General features: G+C 45.5%; 1 protein-coding gene and 1 long non-coding RNA gene across 4 annotated transcripts in view; one reads left to right on the forward strand and one right to left on the reverse strand.

Moving 5' to 3' along the window:
- Nucleotides 1–1,961: 1,961 nt before the first annotated feature.
- Nucleotides 1,962–24,259, reverse strand: part of AGXT2 (alanine--glyoxylate aminotransferase 2) — a 41,208-nt gene continuing 18,910 nt past the window's right edge. For 2 of the 3 annotated variants that reach the window (XM_078066622.1, XM_036107429.2), the window contains exons 8-14: nt 24,084–24,184; nt 23,408–23,500; nt 20,485–20,617; nt 18,139–18,230; nt 16,463–16,612; nt 11,991–12,089; nt 8,363–8,496 (exon numbers count right to left, since the gene is read on the reverse strand). In XM_078066622.1, coding sequence (XP_077922748.1) covers nt 8,389–8,496; nt 11,991–12,089; nt 16,463–16,612; nt 18,139–18,230; nt 20,485–20,617; nt 23,408–23,500; nt 24,084–24,184 — 776 coding nt within the window. In that variant the 3' untranslated portion in view covers nt 8,363–8,388. Of the gene's footprint in view, nt 2,242–8,362; nt 8,497–11,990; nt 12,090–16,462; nt 16,613–18,138; nt 18,231–20,484; nt 20,618–23,407; nt 23,501–24,083; nt 24,185–24,259 lie in introns of those variants that run through there. The other variant, XM_078066623.1, reaches the window with a different exon arrangement.
- LOC144381068 (uncharacterized) lies at nt 3,591–8,534 on the forward strand. Its single transcript, XR_013445521.1, has 3 exons — nt 3,591–3,960; nt 5,302–5,423; nt 8,397–8,534. It is a non-coding gene; the product is annotated as an uncharacterized LOC144381068 (long non-coding RNA).

Raw genomic sequence — 24,259 nt, forward strand, 5'->3', positions numbered from 1 at the left:
TTTTATTTCTGGCATAATTTCATTCTCTCCTCCTACCTTTTGCTTTTTAAAAATTTGCTTCAAGTGGCAATCAGTGATGCCTGCAAACTGAGGCTCTGAGCTAGAGCAGAGAAAGAGTTAGATAACTGGAAAACTCTTGCATGGGTGAGGATGAGGATGACTGGCAGGGTGGGCCATGCGACAAGGAAGGGAACAGGGCAATTACCAAGACAAAGAAGGCCCCAAGTGTACCAAGGGCCATCGCTGAAACACTCCCAACTAGCCATGAGAGCCGGGGCTGGGGCAGTTAGAGGAGGCGAGGAAGCTGTGACCAGCAGTTACGGGGGCAGCACAAACGGATGGCAGGGAGGCAAGCCAGAGTCAGAAGTTTGGTTTGGACTGGCTGGGGTGGGTGGGGAATTACTGGCACCAGGCACTTGCAGCAAGAAGGCAGCTGGATCAACCTGTGCTCCAGGGAGGAGGAGGAGAATGCAGGAGGTACTTAGGGGAAATGTTCAAGGAGTTGCTGACAGCACGAGTCTCTAATCCATGGGGAGGTTGCCCTGGAGGTACGTTTGGGAATCCTCAGCAGCTAGATAGTAAAAAGCCTCGCATCATGGATCATGGATGCAATCACTCAGATGAAGTATACAGAGAGGGGAAAAAAGAGCTTAAGGTAAAAATCCCTGTGGTATAACAGCATCTGGGAGCAAACTAAACAAAAACCAGTGCATAAGAAGGCAAAAGACTCAAGAGGGGGTAAGATGATGGAAGAGTGTGGAGCCATTAGGAAAAAAAAAAGTAGAGGGAGAGAATTTCTAGAAGAAGAAGGTGACCAGTAGTTTCAGCTGCCACGGAGATGCCAAGTAAGGTGAGGGCTGAAGACATTCTGTTGAACTTAGCAGTTAAGGGGGTGTATTAGTCAGGGTTTTCCAGAGAAACAGAACCAATAGAATTGGGGTCCCTCGCTGGCTCAGTTGGTAGAACATACAACTCTTGATCTTGAGGTTGTGAGTTGGAGCTTTACATTGGGTGTAGAGATTACTTAAAAGTAAAATCTTAAAAAAAAAAAAAAAGAACCAGTAGGGTCTAGCTAGCCAGCTAGTTAGCCATCTATTTATCTATATAGATGTATGTATATATCTGTATAGGCTGATACACATACGTATCTATGTAAGTAGATTTTCTATATGTATATATATCTACATAGAGAGATATATATCTATATCTAGAAAGAGATTTCTTATAAGTCATTGGATCACATGATTAGGGAGGTTGGGAAGTCCCACGTCTGTCATCTGCAGGCTGAAAACCCAGAGAAGCCAGCTGTAGTTTGAAGGCCCAAGAATTCAGGAGAGGAGCTGAAGGTGCACATTCCAGTCTGGGTCTGGAGCCCTGAGAACCAGGGATGCCGGGCAGGAGGAGATTGATTTCTCAGCTCTAGTGGTCAGACAGAGACAGGGCACATCCGATCTTCCTCCACCTTTTTGTTCTAGTCAGACCCCCGGCAAACAGCGTGATGCCCACCCAGGCTGGGGAGGTCCATCTGCTTTCACAGTCCACCTATCCAAATGCTAATCTCTTTTGGAATCACCCTGATAGACACACCCAGAAATAAGGGTTAATAAGATATCTGGAAAATCTCATGGCCAGTCAAGTAGCCACATAAGAATAACCATTACAGGGGTTACAGGTGACTTTTAAAGATTTATTTATTTATTTGAGAGAGAGAGGGAGAATGAGAGAGCGAGCGTGGGTTTGGAGGGGGGCAGAGGGAGAGGGAGAATCTCAAGCAGACTCTGCACTGACCATGGAGTCTGATGTGGGGCTCCATCTCACCACCCTGAGATCATGACCTGAGCCGAAACCAAGAGTCGGACACGTAACCAACTGAGCTACCCAGGCGCCTCTAGTTACTGGTGACTTTTATTTTTTTTAAAGATTTTATTTATTTATTTGAGAGAGAGAATGAGAGAGAGAGCATGAGAGGGGTAAGGGTCAGAGGGAGAAGCAGACTCCCTGCCGAGCAGGGAGCCCGATGCGGGACTCGATTCCAGGACTCCAGGATCATGACCTGAGCCGAAGGCAGTCGCTTAACCAACTGAGCCACCCAGGCGCCCTACTGGTGACTTTTAAAAGAACAGGTTTCCAGGAGCCGGAGCCAGCTTGCAGGGCCCTGAGGAAAGGTTGGAGCAGCACCCCACAATTTCTTCACGGCAACGTCACTTTTAGGAAGAGGAGATGTGCTTAAAGACTTTTTTTCTATAGGAGAGAGAAACACATTTATAGGTTGAGGGGAAGAAGGAAGAAGAACATAGAAGGGGAAAATCCAGCAGAGAATGAACAATTTATGCGGCAAGATCCTGAGAGAACATGGCGTGATTGAGGGGGAGAGAACAACGGTTTCTGTAAAATAACAATGTGCCCCTGAACGTGGCTCCCGGCTCGTGAAGGATGAGGAAGCTGTGGGTGGGGAAGCCTGCGGGCGTGGGGAGGGCGGCGCTGCGGGAGGAAGACCGGAGGGTGAGCACAGGTCCTGGGAGGGGGAGACCAGTGTGAGCACAACAGGGATGTGAACTGGGGGACCTGAGGAGAGTGTTAAGAATTGGGACACCCCCTTGGAGAAGGCAGGAGGGGTATCTGGGAGCCCTTTCAATTCTTCCTGTGGATACTATGGTGTTCTCACAATTCATCCAGGGGCGGCTTCCTTACTTTCTAAAATAATCCCAGGGGCACCTGGCTGGCTCAGTCCGAAGAGCATGGGACTCTTGATCTCAGGATTCTGAGCTGGAGCCCTATGTTGGGTGTAGAGATCACTTAAATAAATAAATCTTAAAACAAACTAACAAATAAAATAATCCTAGGTACTTTTGTTACCTGAAATTCTACACTTACACAAACATTTCCAAATACTTATTTCCATATGTTACATGTTTCAGTTATATATGCCACATGTTTAAATATATATATTGTATATATTTCTAAATATATAGGTTTCTGAACACACACACACACAAGCCTCTATCAGATGGCTCCTTGTTTATTTCAGATGGGCTCATGGTTGCCTTCAGCTGTTGGTCACATTGTAGCATCTAGGGATAAAAGGCCGGCTGCACCCAGAAGAGCTGGTTCTTGCCTTTTGGTGAGGTTCCCTGTGTTAGGCAGGCATATGAGGATGGAGAAGATGAGCTCACCCTGCCAGTAGCGGCAAGTCTGGTTAGGGAGATGAGTTGTATACACGGGAATAAACATTAGCCTAAGGCAGTGAGAACCAAGCACGGACCAAGGCAGTTCTGTGTCAGAAGGCAAGAGACACCAAGGGAAGAGTTAACCTTAATTGAGTAGCTGCCAGTGTATTTTCTTATTTAATCCTCATACAGGTTCCATGAGGTTCTATTATTATTCTCTGGACAGGGGAAGCTTCAGCCCAGAGAGGGGAATTTGCCGGAAAGCAATCAAGTGGAGAGAGTGCGCAGGCTCACTCCCTTGCATCGTGTTGTTCCGACTGATTAAAGGTTCGTGTTTCACGAGCTGCTGCCTGCAAGGACCCTCCCCGCCCAGTTGGTAATTAGATTGTGTTCTCGACATCTCTGTGCGCGGCGGCTCGGCATCATGGACGCTAGCATGGCACTTCCAGTTCTGCCAAACGCTCCCTGCGCTGGGTTGCTGTAAAGAAACCTTTGCTTCTGTGTCTTCGCTCTTACTAAACTAGGGGGACCTTTGTTTTTGTTGAGATACTTTGTGGAGTTGTATGCTACTGTACCCATTTTTAATGGGGCAAAGCTATGACCCATTTTTACGGCTTGTGCCCAGTTGGAAGGGAGCCTTCAGCTTTCATGAACCCAGAGCGATCGGCTGATGCGGGGCCCAGCAGCCTTCTACCTGCTCTGCTGAGGACGCTCTGCCATTGGCGTTCTGATGACCAACTGGCAAATGTTGTGATGTTTTTCTATTATTCTTTTGTGGTTCTTTACAAGAAAGGTAAGATTTAAGTGGGATTTAAAAGGTAGAAGAATTAAGTCCTCCCATAGTTTAGAGATACCATTTGAGGTTAGCCTGAATTATGGAGAGTCAAAAACTACACTGATATAAAAATTGGAGTTTTATAAAACAAACAAAAGCATAGTTTGGGGTGCCTGGGTGGCTCAGTTGGTTAGGCGACTGCCTTTGGCTCGGGTTATGATTCTGGAGTCCCAGGATCAAGTCCCACAGCGGGCTCCCTGCTCGGCGGGGGGTCTGCTTCTCCCTCTGACCCTTCCCCTCTCATGCTCTCTGTCTCCCATTCTCTCTCTCAGATAAATAAAATCTAAAAAAAAAAAAAAAAAAAAGCATAGTTTGTTGCTGTATTATCTCTTTATAAGTGTTATTTTACATCTCTTTATAATCGTTAATAATGGCATAGCCAAAGCTTGATGTGATGGTTGTTTTTTTTTTTTTAATTTTAATTACTCCCTCTTGAGTGGATTGGCATTTCAAGAATTTTTAAACAGCTACCGACATTTTACTGTTATATTCTAATCACATGATGAACTGTCAATATGTTCCTTGTGTGGAAAAAGGTTTACTTGAGCTGAGTGTTCATTATCTTCACTTTAGACCGTTTTAACAAGAAAGGAAATAAAAAAGAGCTTGGCAAGAATGTGGGCTCCTTGCCTTATGTAAGCTGGCTTACCTCCCACCTCCTGTGGGTAGAGCAGAAAATGGAAGGGGGAAAATGGGGGTGCGAAGCTCCTGCCCACGGCTCCAAATGGAAAGAAGTAGGAATCCATCATGTTTATAAACTCGTGAGAGAAGGGAATGACCATCCAGGCTCGAAGGCCATAATTTTTGCTCTTTCTGCTCCATGCCTCTGATGGTTTATGCATCTTAAGTCCCCAAATGCTCTTCAAGGAAGAGGAGCAGTTTCTCCTAATCAACAGGCACTCAGATAGAGCCATCAACTGTCATAGTCAGGAGATGAGGCCCAGGACCCCCTTACCCTGCAGAATTCCATTCCGGGCTTTTACTCTAGAGTGACCCCTGGAGGTGGAAGAATAACAGTGCACAGTTAGGCATACACAAGATCCTATAGGACTCAGGAAGCCACAAGGAATATGTTCTATGAATTTATATGAACAACTAAAACCCTTTAGCCCATTTCTTCCAGGAGACTATGTTCTGGCATTGGCAGGGACCTGGGCTGGAGCAGGGAAACATTTTGTTTTGCTTTTGGTTTTATTTAAATTTGTGTTTCATTGTTTCCTCTTCATGTTTTGCTAAATTCCTAAATAGTTATCATAAACTTTATTTTCAATGTTCTTTCCTTTTACTTTATTTTTAAAGAAAAGGAGTATTGAAAATGGGAAGGCTTTGAAGAAGAACAAAGAAGTGAGTCTTGGCTTCTTTTTCCAATCCTCCTAACCCCATGATTTCCACGGACCAAGAGGAGAGGAAGAACGTTCCAGGTAGAGTGAACTATAGGATCAAAGAACCGATGTGCATGGCATGGAAAGAACAGCAAGAGTAAAGCTCAAAAAGGTGGTTTGGGAGCAAATTGTGAAGGCTCTTGAATGTCATAATAGTTGGGAGTTTAGACTTCTTCCATGGACAATAGAGAACCCTCAAAGGCTTCAGGCAATGAGAGATGTGATCATATTTATTGTTTAAGTAGGTGGCTCTGGTATCAGTGTAGAGAATGGATTAGGAAAGAGTCCAGAATACCAGTTAGGAGGTAGTTTAAATAGTTTAGAAGTGAGAATGATGGCCCAAATTAAGGCAGTTTTGGTAATAAATGGGCATATAACCAATCTAGGATTGGTTAAGAAAAACTATGCTGGAGAACGTATTCATGAGATTAGTCATATGAAAGGCAAAAATATAACGGAGGAAAATAATGCCCTAAGTTGTGAGCCTGAGACAAAAAGTTACCATTAATCCAGAAGGGGTTCCTTGGAGGAGAGATATTCAGTGTGTTTTCCGTCAGATATGCTGAATATGAAATGTCCTTGTGGCATCCAAATGAAGGTGTCTAGACGGCTAAAATCTTGGGGTTGGAGCTCAGAAAAAAGGGTGAGACCGAAGATGAATATTTGGAAGTCATCAGCATAGTTAGGACGGGTGAAATTCCCGAAGCAGATCAGGTTACTTAGAGGAGACAGTATAGCATGGAAGAAGGTATGGCCCAGGACAGAACCTTGTAGTTGAGGAGTTGCCAGGAAAGAGACTGAGAAGAGCCATCTGAGATAGAAGGACCACATTGCAGAAGCCAAGGAAATAGTATTCAAAAAGGAGCAATTAACATAACAATAAAAATTTAAAAAAAAAAAGGCAGTTGTTTAGAAAAAACATTCAGGAGCGCCTGGTGGCTTAATTGGTTAAGCGTCTGCCTTCAGCTCAGGTCATGATCCCAGGGTCCTGGGATGGAGTCCTGAATCTGGCTTCCTGCTCAGTGGTGAGCCTGCTTCCCTTGCTTGTTCACTCTCTCTCTCAAATAAATAAATAAAAGAAAAAGAAAAAGAAAGAACATTCAAAAGAAACATTAAGTATTGGCCATAAGGGAGTCACTGATGGCCTCTTGAGAAGGCAGTTTCCAAGGAATGAGAGGCAGGAGTGAGATCCTAGTTGTTGAGACATGGACAGGAGGCAAGGAAGGATCACTGAAGCACAAAAACTGCTCTTGTGAAGTTTTCTAGTAAAGGAAGAAGAGAAATGCAGCTTGAAGGGAAGAATTTCTATTTGCATAGTTCAAAGTGCTTTTACATTCATTAGCTTACTTGACTCCCAACACAGCTCAGGAGGTGGGAAGGGAAAGTATCAGTAAGACTGGGAACAAAATGAGGTTTAAAAAATTGGTTAGAAGGCTTACCCAAGGTCAACTAGAGTAAATAAGTGGTGTAAGAACTGAGCTTAGAATTCAGATCACTTGGCTCTCAATTCAGTGATCTTTCCACTTGTCAAAACAGAGCATTTCTAAAGTGTTCACTCTGTTTGGCAACTGGGTACTGGTGGGCATTGAGCTCCTTGCTAAAGGGGTATTGATCTTATCCAGGGTGCAATGGGGAGCAACTGAAAGGTTTCGTACAAGGGAATGCCATGTTTAAGTCAATGCCCACGGGAGACAAATTTGGCAGTGAGGTGTAGGATGCGTTAGTGGAACAGACACCCCAGGGGGTAGGCCACGAGAACATGGCATCGGACAGGACACAGCTCACATAAACATCTAACTGCATGCTGAGAAAGTTGTTTCCCTTTCAATTCTGTGGACCCTCTTCTGTTTGTGTTAAGGAGAGGGTATCAGTTTGCTAGTAGTTTTTGACACCCTTCAAATACTCTCTAGTCTCCCTTTTGAACAAGCTTCAGACTGGGAACATCGGCAAGCAATTGCGTCTTGCCAGAGCTGAATTACATTGCTTTGTGTTTATTTTATTTGTATGATTACTTTCCAGTATGACAAGAAGTACTGATTTCCCATTTATTATTATTATAGAAAGGTTACTGTCAAATACCTCTAAGTAAAACAAGTTAAATTAAGGAAAAATATTAAGTCAACTCTAAGATGGGTGGTATACACATATGGGAAAAAAACACTAGGAATGTGCATTCTAATGACTAAAGTTTGAAAAATTCTGGTCTTGGAGGCTATTGCAATAGGAGTAATGAGGGTTTAGTTCAGGGTGGGGTGATGGAAGTGTAAATCGAGTAGGAAGCTCTGACAGATATCTTAAGGGAGTTAAAAGAGAAGGGGACAGTTACGAACGTGGGGTATTTTCTGCATCATCTCTTAGGATGTTTATGGCTGCAATAATAGATAATAAGCTTAAATCCAAAAGGCTGTGCAATACACAGGATTTATTATCTCATGTGACAAGAAGCTCCAAGGTAAGAATCTAGGATTGGTTAACTCAGAGGCTCATTGACATTACTAAGGACTCAGCTTCCTCCTACCTTCCAACCCCAGCAAAGAAGCTTTGTCTTCATAGTCTCAAAATGGCTGACATGATTTGAGCACAACCTATGATCAGTGCAAGAAGACATGTCTTCTGGTGATGAAGAATGAAGAACAAAGAAACCTTTATTAAAGAAATTTCTTTAATAAAGAAACCTGAAGGCACCTCCACCAAAATATTTTCCTTCAGGATTCGTCGTCCCAAAATAGGTCACATGTCATGCATAAACCAATCCTGACGGGGAACTAAATGACGGTAACTAACCTAGAATAATTAGGATTTATTCTCTGAGCTAGGGATAAAGATCCTTTCCTGAAGGATGGAGTTCTCAAGATAACGGGGGCTCTGGTAACACATTTGGCTGATAGGCAGTCAACCATGTCCTATACAACTTATACGAATTATCTAATTGAATTCCTCAAGTTAACCCTTGAACATAAGTGGGAAGTTCTTGAAGCTTGTTGTTTTTTTATTTTTTAAAAATTTATTTAGCTCTTCTCTCCATGTGTTGGATTAAGGCAGACCGAAATACTTCCACTGCAAAATGAACATCTGGTTTAGTGATGCACATTGAGGGCGCGATGCGGAATGTCTGAGGAGACAAAGGAAAATAGAGCAACGGATCATCATAGAATCAAATATAACTTTGAGAAAATGCACTAAGCTAAGACTCTTAAACCTTATTTTTATGACATGTCTTCTATTTCCCTCCTGGGTTGGTCTCCTCCCTCCCCAATGCTGTACCCAGGCCATTCACCTTCTAGTCTCCTAACAATTCTGGTACCATCTGGCTCTGCGCCTCTTCCTTTTTTTGCCATCTGCTCACCTCCTGGTCCTTCCACCACCTTCACTGAGGTCTCGGGCACCTATCTACACCTCATTTCTGCGGGTACCGAGGGTGGCCTCCATGTCCGGGTTTACAACCCTACAAACTAGCTTCCTGATTGCCAAGACTCCCAGAACCTTCATCTCTGCTCCTCTGCATCCACCCTCCCCTCCCTACCCCCTCAAGGCCAGCGCCAAGAACTTCTTCTTCATTAGGAACAATCTAATTTCGGATTCCCACTACATCTGCCCTTTTCACTAACACTTCAGTCTCCTCAATCCCCCATGGGCTTCCGGACTGCCGCCCCGCTCCGCGTCTTCCTCCCACTCCCGCCCGGCCAGCCGCGTCCGGTTGCCAGTGCGCACGACTTTCCCAGCGGGCCCTCAATTCGCGCGCCCCGCGCCCGCCGCCGCCGCCTGCGGGGGCCGCGCCGGGGCTGAAGCGCACCGCCCACCCCACCGTGGCCTGCGGGAAGGGTCGGAGAACGTCCCGCCGCCGGGCAGACGGACAGACGGACACCACTACTGTTTCAGCCGCTCCAACTTCTGCTGGTCCTAAGTTTCTCTTGTCCTCGTCCTTCCCGGTTGGAAACTTTACCCTCCCTCTCAGTTTGCTCCCCCAGCTCCCACGCCTCTCCCTCCGTGCCACAGACGACCTTCCCCCTACGGCTCAGAAGCTGTCAGGCAAGATCTTTCTAGAAACTCGTGTGCTCCCACCTCCAGTCTTACATCCCCGCCTGAAGGTGAGGAGGACCAGGCGTCTAGCCTATGGAAGTGAGCCCTGGGCCCTGGAGCCGCGCCTCCCGTTCCCTCCGGGAAGCATCCCCTCCTCTCGAGCGTCCCCTCCTCTCGGGCGTCCCCAGCTTCTCGGACCCCCCCCCCCCAACGCGTGAACAAGCCGACTTACACCTCTGCCAACCTAAATCCAAACCACGCCAGATAAAAAGCTGTCGGCCCCACGCCCCCCACGCCCCCCTTGCAGCCACTATACAAACGCGATTGTCTCCTTTTACCCAAACTGACTCAAAAGAGGGGTTGGTGCTTGTTGACCTTTACTGTTCACTGTGCCCACGTCTGGTCTCTTCACACCCCGCCCCACCGCAGCCGGGGAGGCCTCGGCCTCCAGCAGCCTCCGGGCGCCTCTCTGGCCTCAGCCGCCCGGGAGCTGCTCGGTGGGGAGCCCGGTGGGGGGCATTTTTCAGCCCTCACCGTCCCGGCTGGGACGCCGCCTGGGGCGCCTGGGTCCCTCCCTCCCCTTGAACTTGGCCCCCTCGAGCCTCCGGGGCTTGCTAACTCCTCGCACCTCTGGGCGCTTGTCTGTCCTCTGTCTGGGCGCCTCGCCTCCCGCGGGTAAAGGCGGGTGCGGCGCAGGTGCGGGGCCGGCTCTGCGGCGTCTGCCGTGGCGACTCCCTTCCCCTTCCCCGGAGACGTCCTCCTCTCACCGCTGGGAGGCTGACGACTCCCCAAATCGTGACTTGGCCCCGGTTCTCTCCTCTGAGCTACCGACTTGTCTGCAGGAACAGATGTCCATAACCCCCTCCGACGGCGCATGTGCACAGCGGCGCTCGTCCTGGCCATCTCTCAACCAAGTTAGACAGGAGGCTTGCTCCCCGACTCTGCCTCGTGCTTCGCATCCCAGTCGGCGCACTTCACCCTTCTGGAGTCGTTCCCTGAATGTGCCCTTAATCCCGCTACTGCGGAGACAGCTCAAACAGCACCACGGGCCACCCCCCTCCCGTTCACTGCCCCCAGTCTTGGCCCCTCAGGCTTATTCTCCCCAGAGCACAGACTCAGAAATCAGACTGCCTGAGCTTGGGTCCTGGTTCTGCCACTTACTAGCTGTGTGACTTGGGTAACTTACTTAACCTCTCTGTGCCTCTTTTGCTTCATCTGTAAAATTAGAACAATAATAGTATCTATTTCATAGGCTTGTTGAGAGCATTAAATGAGTCAATGCAAAATGTGTATAACAGTGCCTGACAAGCATTAAGGGTTTGTATTATTACCACTCAGCGCCTCAAGCCTTATGCTTCAGCCACACAGCTGAGCTTGTAGCTCTCTGCAGTCGGCCAGGTCTCTGCACACGCTCTGAGTGTTTATCTCATTGTGTAAGGCTCAGCCTAGCTAGGAAGTCTGGGCTAGGAGTCCCTTCTCTTTCCTCCTGTGATATCCCTTTTTATAGCTGTAGACGAGCTTGCTACATTGTATTCTAATTTGCTGTTTTTTTTTTTTTTTAACGATTTTATTTATTTATTTGACAGAGAGAGACAGTGAGAGAGGGAACACAAGCAGGGGGAGTGGGAGAGGGAACACAAGCAGGGGGAGTGGGAGAGAGAGAAGCAGGCTTCCCACCGAGCAGGGAGCCCGATGCGGGGCTCGATCCCAGGACCTGGGATCATGACCTGAGCCGAAGGCAGACGCTTAACGACTGAGCCACCCAGGCGCCCCTAATTTGCTATATGTCTGTCTTTCCTGCCAGCTCCGGGAAGGGAGGGACTGGATCTTAGTTATCATTGTAACGTTAGTTCTAGCATAGCAACAGCTTCTTAGCACATGTTTTCCAGATAACTAAGAAATAACTAAGCAAGTAAACAACTGTTTCATGTTTTTATAAGTTACAGGATTTTTAATCATTAATTTGTACAGAAAAATACCTGTGACCGGGACTAGAAAATTCTGGGGAGGAGGCTTTCCTAGCAGCTGCAGCACGGGCCCAGAGCTCAGGGCCGCCCCAGGACCACCCCTGCCTGGGGCTATTCCTGGCCTTTCCCGAAAGGAGCCGGCAGAGCCGGACTCCGCATGGGTGAAGGGCCCTGGGAGTGGCTGATTCTGAGTTCTCATTAGGGACCCAGCCAGGGCGGTCTCCCACCTCTCCTGCAGGGTCCCCTGGGCCTGCCAGCACTGTTAGGTTCCTCCCGACTAGAATTGCTTTCACGGGGTTAGAACGAATTCATACATGAGAGAAATTAGTCATTGCATGGTTGTGATGACTCTACTGTGACCTGTACCGTAAATCCTCTGGTAGGTGTGCACATCTCTTGTTATGCCTAGGTGGACGGTCCTCCTAGAGCGGCGGTAACGAAACCATTTGCACACAGCGCCCCCTGGTGGTCTTCAGGCCTCACGGCACCTTTTTCATGAAAAGACCTGAGCATTACGCCTGGAGGAAGTGGGGCTGGGTCAGGAAGAAAAGAGACCAGCTCTGGGACGTCAGGGAGACGCCTACCTAAAGGGATAGGGAAAGACCGGCCTTTCTCTTACCTGAGCAAAAATACCGCCTTTGCCAATTAGAAGCCCCATGCGTTTGCAGTCCTCATGGATTTCATTGACTTCTTCCTGGGGAAGGGGCTGGCTGCTCACCTGCAAATACATTTAAAATATATTTTCTATTTGGGTTTGAATTGTTACGGACGTTATTTCCAAGAGAGGAAAAAAAAGCAACTCGAGCCATCAATGCTCTTCTCTCCCTCTCAATCTCTCTCTCCTCGCTGTAACTGAATACAGCTATTAGAAAAATACATCTTTTAATTGCTGGATGGAATTTTTTGGGGGGTGGTGTTATTAAAAGTATTTGTTTTTATCCCAATTCATCCCAAATTCCTGAAGAAAAAATGAAGTTGAATGCAGGTAGCCAGTGAATCTTGGCTCTGCTAATGGCTATCCTGGGAATTTGGTTCTTTCCTAGCCAAATTTGGAGTCGGCTTTATTGATGGGGTAATTCTCAACTGTTCACTTTGTTTTGCTCATGTAAAGGGCTCATTTCAAAGTCCAGGAAATGGCTCCAAAGTTACAAAGATCCAGGCTTTCCCTGGGCCACAGCAGGGCCCGGGCAGCTGGGGTGGGGCCTACTGTCCTCATCTCCCTGGCTTGTGGAATTTGCTCTTTCTCCCCCAAGACTTAATCCTCCAGGGTTAGGAAAGGTAAGCACTTGGGGGGGTGGGGGAGGCTGAGGCTGTTTCAGGTTACCAGGCATCTGAGTTTGGTCTCTCCCTGGGGGGTCCAGACATGCCCCTACCTCTTTGGTGGCACTGGGCTGGGGGCCGGCGCCCGTTCTGTGTGTCTCCTGTCTTCGGAGCCTGAGTACAGACACCTCCCTCTGACTTAGTCATTTCAAGTCTGACTGTGTGTCTGCATGACCTGGAGGCATTTCCAAACTACAGACATTTGGGGCTCAGGCTTGGCCTATGGAATGAGAAGACCTGGGGCAGGCTGCGGCATCTGGATTGGTAAGATGCCTGGCAGGTACCCGCGTGGGAGTTATTGCTGTGATCCTGTCTTGAGCGCCATCTCTCTTCTGTGGCTCGGCTGCGGTGAGCATCAGCATGGGTCTGGCTCTCTGGTTTCACATGCATAAGGCATGATCCTGGCTCCTGGGCCGGCCCCTGCCATCCTTGTGAGGCACAGGAAGACTCCCTCCAGGGGTCCCAGCTTTGTTCTTCTCGGGGCTTCCTACCCACCCTCCCTCTAGGCTTCAGTATCCATCCCCCGCCCCCCCCCCCCACCCAACCCTTCATTCCCGCTGAAGTCTCAGTGTCCCAGCACAGAGTAAGACTGGACCTCCCGGGGATGTTCGCATTTTTGTCTGTCTTAAAGCTTCGAGATAAGGAAAATAATATTCAGACTTTCACACTGTTAGATAACGAGGACTTGGGATGGGGGACCAGACCAGGATCTTCTCACTGATGCTAAAATGTCATCGTGCATTCCTGCTTGCCCCTGACGTTCTCATCGAGTAGACGGAGAAGACTAATACATGACAAAATAATTGAGGTAACCTGTGAGAGCTGTCAAGTGGTCAAATACGGGGTGGGAATAGTGAGGCGTCAGAGGGCACTCAGCACCCTCTGGAAAGGTTTTCCTGGGGGAAGTTGAGTTGGTGGGGCCTTGCTGGGCAGTTAGGGTCTGAACAGGTGGAGTTTGGCCTCACTCTGGACTGGGCCAGCACCGTTCCTGTTCCCTTGCCCATTTTATCATCCCCTGGCCTCAACTGCTGTGACTAATTGAACATCTTGTATGCATTCCACAGAGAAAAGCAGGGCTGAAAACTCTGAGGCACAGCCCCGGGACCACTGCCCAGGCCCTGTGCTCAAGCCTGTGTCCCAGCTGCTTGATAATCGAGTGGGCATGTTCCTAACCGACCTCTTGGTGGGTGTGTAATGTCTCTTCAGGTTTACCTTTTTTTTGGCCCCCCCCTCCCGTAAATCTGCATTTAAATAAAAGTAATCCATGTTTATTGAGAAAAAAGCCTTAAACTGAAATGGAGGTGCATGAAGTAAAATGGAAAGTTTCCTCTCCCCCAATCTTACTCCTAGGTTCACCTCCTGTTGATAATTTCATGTGAACCAGACACTTTTTCTATGTGTGCAAATATATCTATATGCATATTTGAAAAATGAGTCATACTTTATAAGGTTTTCCAATTTGCTTTTAACAATTTACAATATATCTTTGACATCTTTCCATGTCATTGTATTGGGACCTCATCTTCTTAAAGGTTACCTGATATTTCAGAGTTTATTGGTAATTTGTTTGATCATTTATTGTTGGACATCTATGTTGTTTCCAATTTTTTTATGATTATAAACAATGCCACAAATATCCCTGCTCATCTATAACTTTCAAACTTCTATGAGTATTTATTTCAGACATATTTCTAGAAGTTGAATTGCTAGGTCAAGATGCATACATTTAAGATGTTGATAGATATAGGCAAATTGTTGTCTAAAGGACTGTACCAATATATGTCCTCACCAACAGCAAATGGGAGTTTCAATTCTGGGTTATGGTGGACAGTGTTATACCCAAGTTCTAAGCTGTTGTAATTATGTGAACATGGTCTGAATTGTTGCAGGGACCTGAACTCAGTCAACACACACTTGTAAAGGACTTACCATCTGCATGATTCCTGGCCTCAAAACTGTATAACTTATTTAGGAAAGTAAGATACTTCTGCATGAAAACCGAATCAACAAATACATGGTTTTGAAAGATCTGTTCAAAGGAGTTTTTTAGGGAGTGGGTGCTAGAGGGATTCTCTGAGGCCTGGAGCCCCCGTGTAGGGGAGAAACAAACAAGCTTTAGGGTGTGAGTTGGATCTAGAAAAGGGTTAGGATTTCCACAGGTAGATACAGACAGGAGAGTACTGTGGTCCATGGTTGGGGAAAAGTTTGAGTGGCATTGGATGTAGGGAAGTGAATGGCATTGAGTGGACTTTGAATGGAACTAAGGAATCGGTGAGCTGGGATGTAAAGCTGGGTGGTCTGCCTTCAGAGCCCATGTTTAACACTACCAAATGGCAGAACTCATTCGATAGATACAATTTGAGAGCCTGTTTTATTTTTTCCATCACACAGTTTGCACACCTTTCCTGTCAAACATATAAATATGCCATTGTGGGATGCATGTACCATAATTTAGCTTGTACTGTATCAGTGGCCATGTGGGAGGATGCTGATGTTTAATCATGACAGATGAAGTCCTGATGAACAATTTGTTCATGTGTCTCTAAGCATGCAGAAGCTGGGTTTGGAACAGTGGGAAAGAGAGGAACTGCTCCTCTCTCATTGGGTTTTCCTCTGTGGAGTCTGGACTTTGAAGCGTAGATATCTTTGGGGGAACTCCTGGGTTGGGGACTAGGATGGACTCTTCTGAGCCTTAAAACACCCTTGATTGGGCCACAAGCTGAAGATAAGTATTTGTGGCTTGTGAGCCAGAGGGCCTAGTCTCATCTTAACTCTTATTTTGCTGTTGTCTTCCCTTAGCTTTAAAATCTTGTTTAAACATTCCAGCTTTGTATGGACTCTGCTGTGTGGCATTAATGGAAGAGTCTTACATCCATGGTCTGGTCTGAGTCCTAAAATAATTGAACATCAACCCTCCTAAACTAGGATGCTGTGTTAAGATCAAATAGCAAGAAACCACTTAAGAGAAAGTTGGACAAGAGTTAGGGTGAAGGGGTTAGTCTGACTCTTCACCTTGGGGCCAAGATTCTCCCCCTGTTGTTCCTCTCAGCGGGTCTAGGCTTTGCTTTTATGGAGGAGAGGGACATGGGCTGCAGGGGCAGCCGTGGAGACACAGGGAAGGATTTGAGAGATGTGGCAAAGAAAGGATCAACAGGATTTGGCACTAGAAACAAGGGAGAGAAGGAGTTACGGGCTGGGTAATTGGGAGAACTGTGGAGGGTGAGAAACAGAAACAGTGAACTAGGAGGAATAACTAGTTTGGGGGAAAATGCCAAGTTTAATTGTTGTCATATTGAGTTTGAGGCCACAGTGGGAAATGTTATCAGAAAATCACACCCTGCCTGGTTACTTGGGAGATGGAAAAATATTCACAAATTCAAAATCCTATAGATCCTTAATGTCCTCACCCCAAACCATCATCACAACTCTCTCCTGGTCTTCTCCCTTACTTCCACGAGCTCTCTGGGCCACCTGCTGCTCTCCAAATAACTTCCTCCCTTCCCCATATGTCTAATTCTAAATATTCAGTCATCACCAATGTTCTTTGCCTTGAGTGGCAGGAAAAATATCATCTCCCTGTTCCAAATGCCCTCCCTCACTCCTCTAGAACTCTTGATGACCTGCTAGTGTTTGGCACTCCCTGTTTATCTTGGCTGAGCTTGGTGTGCTCTCTCCCTGAGAATGAATGAAGTGATCTTGTAGCTCATGCTTCCTCCTTTAATTCTTCCCGACCCCAAGAAGTCACAGAGAGTGCAGCAGATCAGAACCTACCTTATCCTTCACCATTTCTATTCCTATCATGAGGCCTTTGCCTCGGACATCTCCGACAATCTCAAACTCATCCCGCAGCTCAGCAAACTTCTGTAGCATGTAGGTGCCAACTTCTTGACTGTTTTCCTGCAGCTTTTCTTCTTTAATCACCTGTTTAGAGAAAGTCCCAAATGGTCTTGCATTAAAAAAGAAAAGTTCTAATATTGACTGAGAAACACAGAGAGGTAAATGTGTATGACCTTCTTTACAGAAACTTGACCAGACACTTGGAACCCAAAGTCTAATGTGACCATGCCCTGTACTACAAAAAGCTTTGCTGTAAGGAGAAAAAAGAGGCTTGGTATAGGGGATACTTTCCCCAAACCCTCCTCATCTTCAGGGGTGATTAAAAATTTAGGAAAGAATAAAAGACATGTCTCAATGCAGTCTGTAACACAGATGCCATAATCTTGAGGATCATTATTGCCAGGCTTGGCTGAGAGGAGGATACAGGGGTGAAGAAGACAAATGTTCTGGGGGAAGACCTGTCACTGATCCTCACCCTACTGGGAACTTACTGACCTATGTGGAGCAGCCAGACACAGACTGTCATTGCCCAAGTGTTCCACCACAGGGCCGTGGCCTCGCGAGCTGAGTGAAGCCCTGTGTGGGCCCAGAGCCAGGGCCCTGAAGATACAAAAAATTTTCACCTACTTCCACTCATGGCAGAGACCTGTGATTTTTGTCTACCACATACAATATACTACATTTATATTTAGCTGATAATAATTGCATGACTTCATGACTTAAGACCTGTTTGTTCACCTAAATCCTCTCTGCCTGGTAGAGGTGACACAACACTTAAAAAAAAGCTGGCAATGTCTATAAAATGAAGTAAATGACACATTCCTACCCTCGCTTTTCATTTTGTGATTTTATCATATTTGAAGATACTTTTTAATCAGCAAGGGAAGCTTTTACTCACTTATTTTTATTTAAAAATGCTCAAAATTTTTTGAATAGGTGGATCATGTGCCTCGTTCAAAAATCAGAATGTATAAACGTGTATGCAGTAGAATGATCCTTGCTGACCCCTGTCCCCCAAGCTGCCAAGTTTCCCTCCCCACAAACAACCACGGTGAGTCGTGTCTTGGGCATTCTTCCGGTAATACCCTGCGCTCACTTAAGCAAATGCTCTTACGCACATTAGCAAGGGCATTTAACAGAGGAGACACCAGGGAAATTCAGGGTCTGGGGCTGAACAACAGCTGAATTACCTCATTGGTCTCACTGAACTCAGTTTCTCTTTATGACTGTACAACAAAAGGAAGGAAGAATATAAAGGACAGGCCAAAATTAACCCAAATTCAAGGGTAGCAGTTGGTGACTCTCCATCACATACCACTCAAATAAAAAAGACATTTCAGTGCTCCCAGCTAGCGACATTTTCTTCTATTTCGCATGCATATGAGGTTTATTATAAATTATTTTGTGTCTAATGCTTCAAACACCCAAACTAGATCTTTAAAAAGGGGTGAAGGGGCAGAATAATAACGGGAAATCTAACTTAAATTCGTGCACTGGTAATTACCTCTTCACTTTAATAATGTGAGTGATAGAGGTTGGATAATGTGCGTGTGGTTTTGAAGTAGCCATTTGGTGAAATGAGGGATGTTAACATGGCTGCTGGAACATACCTCGAGCACCGCTGACCCAATGGCACAGGCCATGGGGTTCCCTCCAAAGGTGTTGAAGTGAAAAATGCGTTTAGCCAGAGACTTGGCAATCTCTACGGAAGAAAATAAAAGGTGGTTAGAGAGTGAGACATTCCTATCTATAATCTCCCATCACACCATTTGAATTATATTGACTTTTGTGTTGTATTAGTAATATATTTCATGGCATCGTATCCAATTCATTCTTTGTTCACCAGAGAGTGGATGTTATGGATGGAATTATGTGTCTCCCCGCCCTGCTGACCCCTCTTTAGATGTTGAAGCCCTACTCCCAATGTGAATGTATTTGGAGATGGGGTCTTTAGGGAAGTAATTAAGGTTAAATGAAGTCACAAGGATAGGGCCTTTATAAGACTGGTGTCTTTCTAAGAAGAAAAAGAAACACCAGAGCTCTCTCTCTGAGGAAAAGGACATGTAAGGACGCAGCAAGAAGTTGGCCATCTGCAAGAGAGATCTCACCAGAAACCAACTTTGCTGGCACCTTGATCTTGGACTTCCAGCTTCCAGAACCATGAGAAAATAAATATCTGCCGTTTAAGCCACCCAGCATGTGGTGTCTTGATATGGTAGCCCTAGCGGACTGATCCACTCATCCAGTGGCTAAGGAAAAATTGCTTATTCACTCAATGAGAAGTGTGTTAACAAACTCTTTAATGTGTTGTGTGAATTGAAAAGTACCTTAACATTGGATTTATGGGATTTTACATGGGACCTCCATTAGTTTACCTTTTTTTCTGTATTATACCCTTGGGACTAAGAAGGAAATATTTTTTTTTTTAAAAAGATCACATTAGGGGCGCCTGGGTGGCTCAGCCGTTTAGCGTCTGCCTTCGGCTCAGGTCATGATCCCAGGGTCCTGGGATCAAGCCCCACATCGGGTTCCTTGCTCGGCAGGGAAGCCTGCTTCTCCCTCTCCCACTCCCCCTGCTTGTGTTCCCTCTCTCGCTCTCTCTCTCTGTCAAAAAATAAATAAAAAATCTTTAAAAAAAAAGATCACATCAAGGATTTAGTAATATAATTTCTGGATTGTTTCAGGGTGAGCATGTATTTGGTTCATTATACTTCACTTTCTACATCCACATTTTAGTACTTGTAACAGGTAGAAACTTAGCATGTCTGATTCTATATTGCTTCATTTTCCCTTGTTGTGACCTATAGCTTAGAAACTTCTGCATGTATGCAGGCATGTTAATCACTGAAGGAATTTTGCTTACAGCTGAGATTTGCAAAAACTGTTTTGTTTTTTTTTTTTTACCCGAAACCTGTATCACTTGAGGAAATAAGGAAGTACAGATAGAAATGCCGACGCTATGGTTAAGATTTATAGGAATGACATGACCAGATTCCTGTAGGCAAAGATCAACTGACCAAGGACAAAGAAACTACCAGACCTTCCTCAGATGTCTACAAACATTGTCTACATCTCGGATGTCACCTCTGTCTCCAGCCCCGTCAAGCTTCCCCCTTTCGCTAACAAACAAGGAGTTTGGACTTCCTGCCCAGGGGAGGTGCTTCTTCAGGGTGATCGTCTGCCATCTCCTCAGTTTGCTGGCTTTTCTGACCCCGATATCTCGGCTCTCAAATTATTGGCCTTTCATGTGGAGAGCAGAAGGAGCTTGGACTCAGTAACATATCTTTATTCATTCAATAAAAACACTAAAATATCAGAGCACTTCATTATCCTTTAGTATCTCTAAAGTGTGCTCACTACTGGTGGGAAGAACAAAACAATTTAAAGATTTTTAATGATAAATTGTTCATAAAAATCATTTTCTGTAAAACCTCACTAAACCTGGAAATAGGGTTTATGCTTATGTTTATTTGATAGAATATTCTGGCTAAGTGAGATATATTGTTTTGGGCTGTTTTGTTGATGAGACAGAAACGGAGAAAACTGTCCACTCTGGACCCTGCGTTTATAACGTATTGGAATAGCAAGACCAAGAGTCTCCTTCAGAATGTGATTCCCTTGGAAATTTCACAGTTAGCTTCAGGTTGGTTAAAAAGGATCTCTTTTGTGGGTTTTGTTTTTGTGGCACAATTTCCTATACCTTGCTGGAGGGTGAGAACCCTGCATTGCATTATGGGTGTAGGAGAAGTACCCTTCCCTGCAGCAAGAGCAAAAAGGCCTGGCTGTCTTCTATCTCTTCCACAATCTGGCAGACTGTTTCTCTTTATCATTGCTTAAGAAATGCAAGTATAATTCCCATCACTGTCTTCAACCCACACAAGTTCCAAAATATCTGTTTTCTACCATCACTGATGCAAGAGGCCCAGAAGCAAATGCAACTTGCCTGTTGGCCCTACCTGGAGTTGTCACCACTGCTGCCATGGGAAAGCCATTCCCAATCCCTTTAGCCATGGTGACAATGTCTGGCAGGATGCCATGGGTTTGGAAGCCCCAGAAGTGAGAGCCCAGCCTTCCAAATCCTGTCTGCACCTGATGGAAACAAATCCCAAATCATTGGAAACCTTTCAAGAAATGACGGCTTTTCTGACTGTGATCGCCTCCCTTTCTTCGACTCTTCCTCTTCCATATCATCATGGCTCGTCAGCAGTATCGCCATCTTTGTATGATCATGGACACAGCACTTAATCTGTGGCTGAGCTTTTAGTTACCAGAAACCATTTACTAGCTTTGTGGGATTTTGGATATATTCATGAAGTCCTCTGAACTTATGTTAACTCTGTTAAGTAGAAATAGTAATAGCAGTACATCACAGGACTGCTGTGAGGGTCATAAATAATGCACATAAAAGGAACATTCTGGTTAGCAATCCTTAATAAGGATCTCCAGTGGGTAAGGGAGCAAGGGAGAAGCTGCTTCTGTCCGGCTGGACGAAGGAGTCACAGGGAGTGGATTGGGGCTGATATGGCTGCCGCCTGGCCCACATAGGCTAGTCACTCTCTTCCCTGTGATCTCCTTCCCTTCCTGAGAATTACGTCTTGAGATGATCCAGTTAAGCCAGTTAAATCAGGATTGAACTAAGTCAACTTTAGTTTATTTGTGCATGCTTTTTGCCCTCTTTCTAGAAGACACTCTCCCTGCTTCTTTATCTCACTAACTCCTCTTGTCCTTCAAAACATAGCTTCATCATCATTTGATCTAAGTTTCCTGAGTCCTAGTAGGGTTCCCCCTCGAGGCCCCTAGGCATGCTGCCATCAGAACCTCTCATCTTGGACTACTGTCACCACTGTATGTGTCCGATGACAGGGACTGTATCTTATTCCTCTCTTTCTCCACAACATCTGGCAAAGTGCCTGATAAAAGTCAGAATTTAGCAAGTAGAATGAATACAGAAGTAGGCGAAGTGCCTAACTGAATAAAGCCACACAGACATTTCCACGCAAATTGCTGCCAGAGCCTTTCTGGTAAAATCTCCTTGAAATAATAACAGTGGGGCATACCTTATAGAATTGTTATTATATATACCTTATAGATAGTTCTAGCAATTCTTATCTTCCCTTAGTCATTAGGACAATCCTTCTTAAGCTCCCCCTGTGTTAGGTAGTTTCTAATTATGTCCTTGAAAGTGATAAAACCGGGGCACCTGGATGGCTCAGTCGGTTGGCCGGCTGACTTGGTTTCGGCTGGAGTCATGATCTTGGGGTCCTAGGACTGAGCCCCATGTGGGCTCCATGCTCAGCAGGGAGTCTGCGGGAGATTATCTCTCCCTCTGCCCCTCGCCCACGCTCATGCACTCGCTCACTCTCTCTCTAAAATAAATAAATAAATCTTTATAAAAACAGTGATAATACCATCTATCTTAGAAAATTCTGGAAGTCATATATTTTTAACATTTAATCTTCTTTCTCTCATTAGTCCAACGGCGGCAGCTTCACTGTGTGCTGATTCCAAAGGTTAAAGTTGATTCTCTCACTGACATAGCAAACTGTAAGCTAACAGAATATACTTTTCTTTTCTTTTTTTTTTTTAATAGCCATTAACTTTCTTCAGGACTTTGATTGGTTTGCCTTCCCTAAACTGCCAGTGGCAGGTCGGGGAAGGGGGTTGGGCTGGCCCTCGCTTACATGTGCAGCGCTCTGGGGGCCATCCAGGTCACCTGGGGGTACCAGACACCTGGCTGCAAATAAGGAAATTGCGAAAAAAGTTTTGCAGAGGGCAGAGCCCGAGGACCGCTGCAGGGAATGTTTAGTTGAGGAAAAATGTTCAGGCCGAAACAGCAGGACGGAGACAGGTGTGAAACACATCCACAAGCTCCCCGCCTGTTCTTGGCGCATGTAACCACTTGTTAGGAGAATCGTGACTGGTCACCCAGGAGTGCGCCGGGAGCACCCTGCGGTCCTGGCGACCATCCTTCGGTCCTTTGACCTCTTTTGCTCTTCTTGGTAGACAAAAGACTGCTGTCTTTGATATACTCTAATATGAGGTGGGATTATGATTAAATTGATGCCTTTAAAAAAGATGGAGGCTAAAGCTCACAGAGCCAATGAATTTTACTCCCTTCAGAGTGTGCCCTTGGAGGTATTATCCACCAATGCTGCCTTAACTCAAGCTATTTTAGAATTTTTTTGGAACTAGTTTTTAAATATTTGTAGTGGTGGCCCTCTTCTCTCTGAGAGACTGCATTATTTTCCTTTTTTTTTTTTTTTTTTTTAGGGGGGTAGGGACAGAGGGAGAGTGAGAGAGAATCTTAAGCAGGCTCCATGCCCAGTGCAGAGCCTGAGCTGGGGCATGATCTCACGATGCTCAGATGGTGACCTGACTCGAGATCAGGAGTCAGACGCTTAACCAACTGAGCCACACAGGCGCCCCTTGCATTTTTTTCTTTTAATGTCTTTTCCAAACAAGTTTTGTTATTAATTAAGATGAATGCTGCCAGGCTGGTTAATACCATTTTGGCAAAATTAGGATAAAAACTTGGTTATGAGATTAAATTTCCTATGTGGTTTTTGAGCTGCACCTGACACAATCCCCAAATGGGAACGTAGGAGCCTTGGGTGATGACAGCGTCATCTGTGCCCACTAGCCACTCATTTGATAGACTCCAATTTGGGTATTTAAGTTCTGTTGTGCTTGCTAAATGGACCAACTAATCCACTAACCAACCAGTCAACTAGCAAAGGCTTCATTAATTCATACCCACATCCTGGAATTCCCACAGGAGATGATTTTTGTCTTGGATTGCAGAGGAAGGTTTGAAGAAGTTTCTCCCTGTGCCTTTTCTGTCCTGGCTCCCTCCACCACAGCCCCTCCACAGCTGCTCACCTCATCCGCGATGCACACGCCTCCCCGCTCTCTCACCAGCTCGAAGGCTTCCCGGAGAAACCCCTTTGGGTACTGAACAACTCCGTTCACCCCCTGCAAAAGACCAAACCAAGGAGTCTCTAAGAACAGAATAGCCCTTTGAAACTATTAAAAAAGAAAAAAAAAAGAAAAAGAAAGAAGATAGATCATTATCATCAGTAGCATTAGTAATACTAACAATTTTTAAAATGGTCTTTAGAACTGTTCCAGCTATGGGTGAAGAGAGGGGCCATTATTCTATGACACGCCTTTTGGGAAAAGGACACAAATGCTTACTCTCTTCTGAGATTAGAAACAAATTAGATTAAGGGGATTTGGTAAAATTGAAGAAAGGGTCCCCCTGACAGTGTGGGTATTAAGCAACTAAAGTTTGCTGAGGTTTCCTTTTCTTCAGAATTCTAGGAATTCAATAGTTTCATCTATCTGTTCAGCCCAGGAATGCAAGAGACGGGTTTTTGAAGGTCAGTAGAAAATCAGGGGCCCTCTTTTTTCAAGGAGACCAAGAGAATGAATTGAATTTGGAGAGGGACACAGCAATGGTCACTTAAATATTTTGGAATTCTCTAGAATGTATGAGTTAAAACTCTCTGATAATTTAAAAGTCAGCCCAATTAATTTCTAAGGTCAATATACCCACTTGAATTGGCTCTGCAAAGAATCCAGCAATTGATTTGGCCACAGAAGTGTTCAGAGTATCTTTGAACTGTTCAATATACTGGTCCTTTGCTTGGCAGCAGTCTGCAAAAACAAACAAGAACCACAAACAAACAAACAAACAGAAGATGTGAGAACGGCATTCAGTAGAATGGGGGA

This window comes from Halichoerus grypus, chromosome 2, assembly GCF_964656455.1.
Source record: "Halichoerus grypus chromosome 2, mHalGry1.hap1.1, whole genome shotgun sequence".
NCBI lineage: Eukaryota > Metazoa > Chordata > Mammalia > Carnivora > Phocidae > Halichoerus > Halichoerus grypus.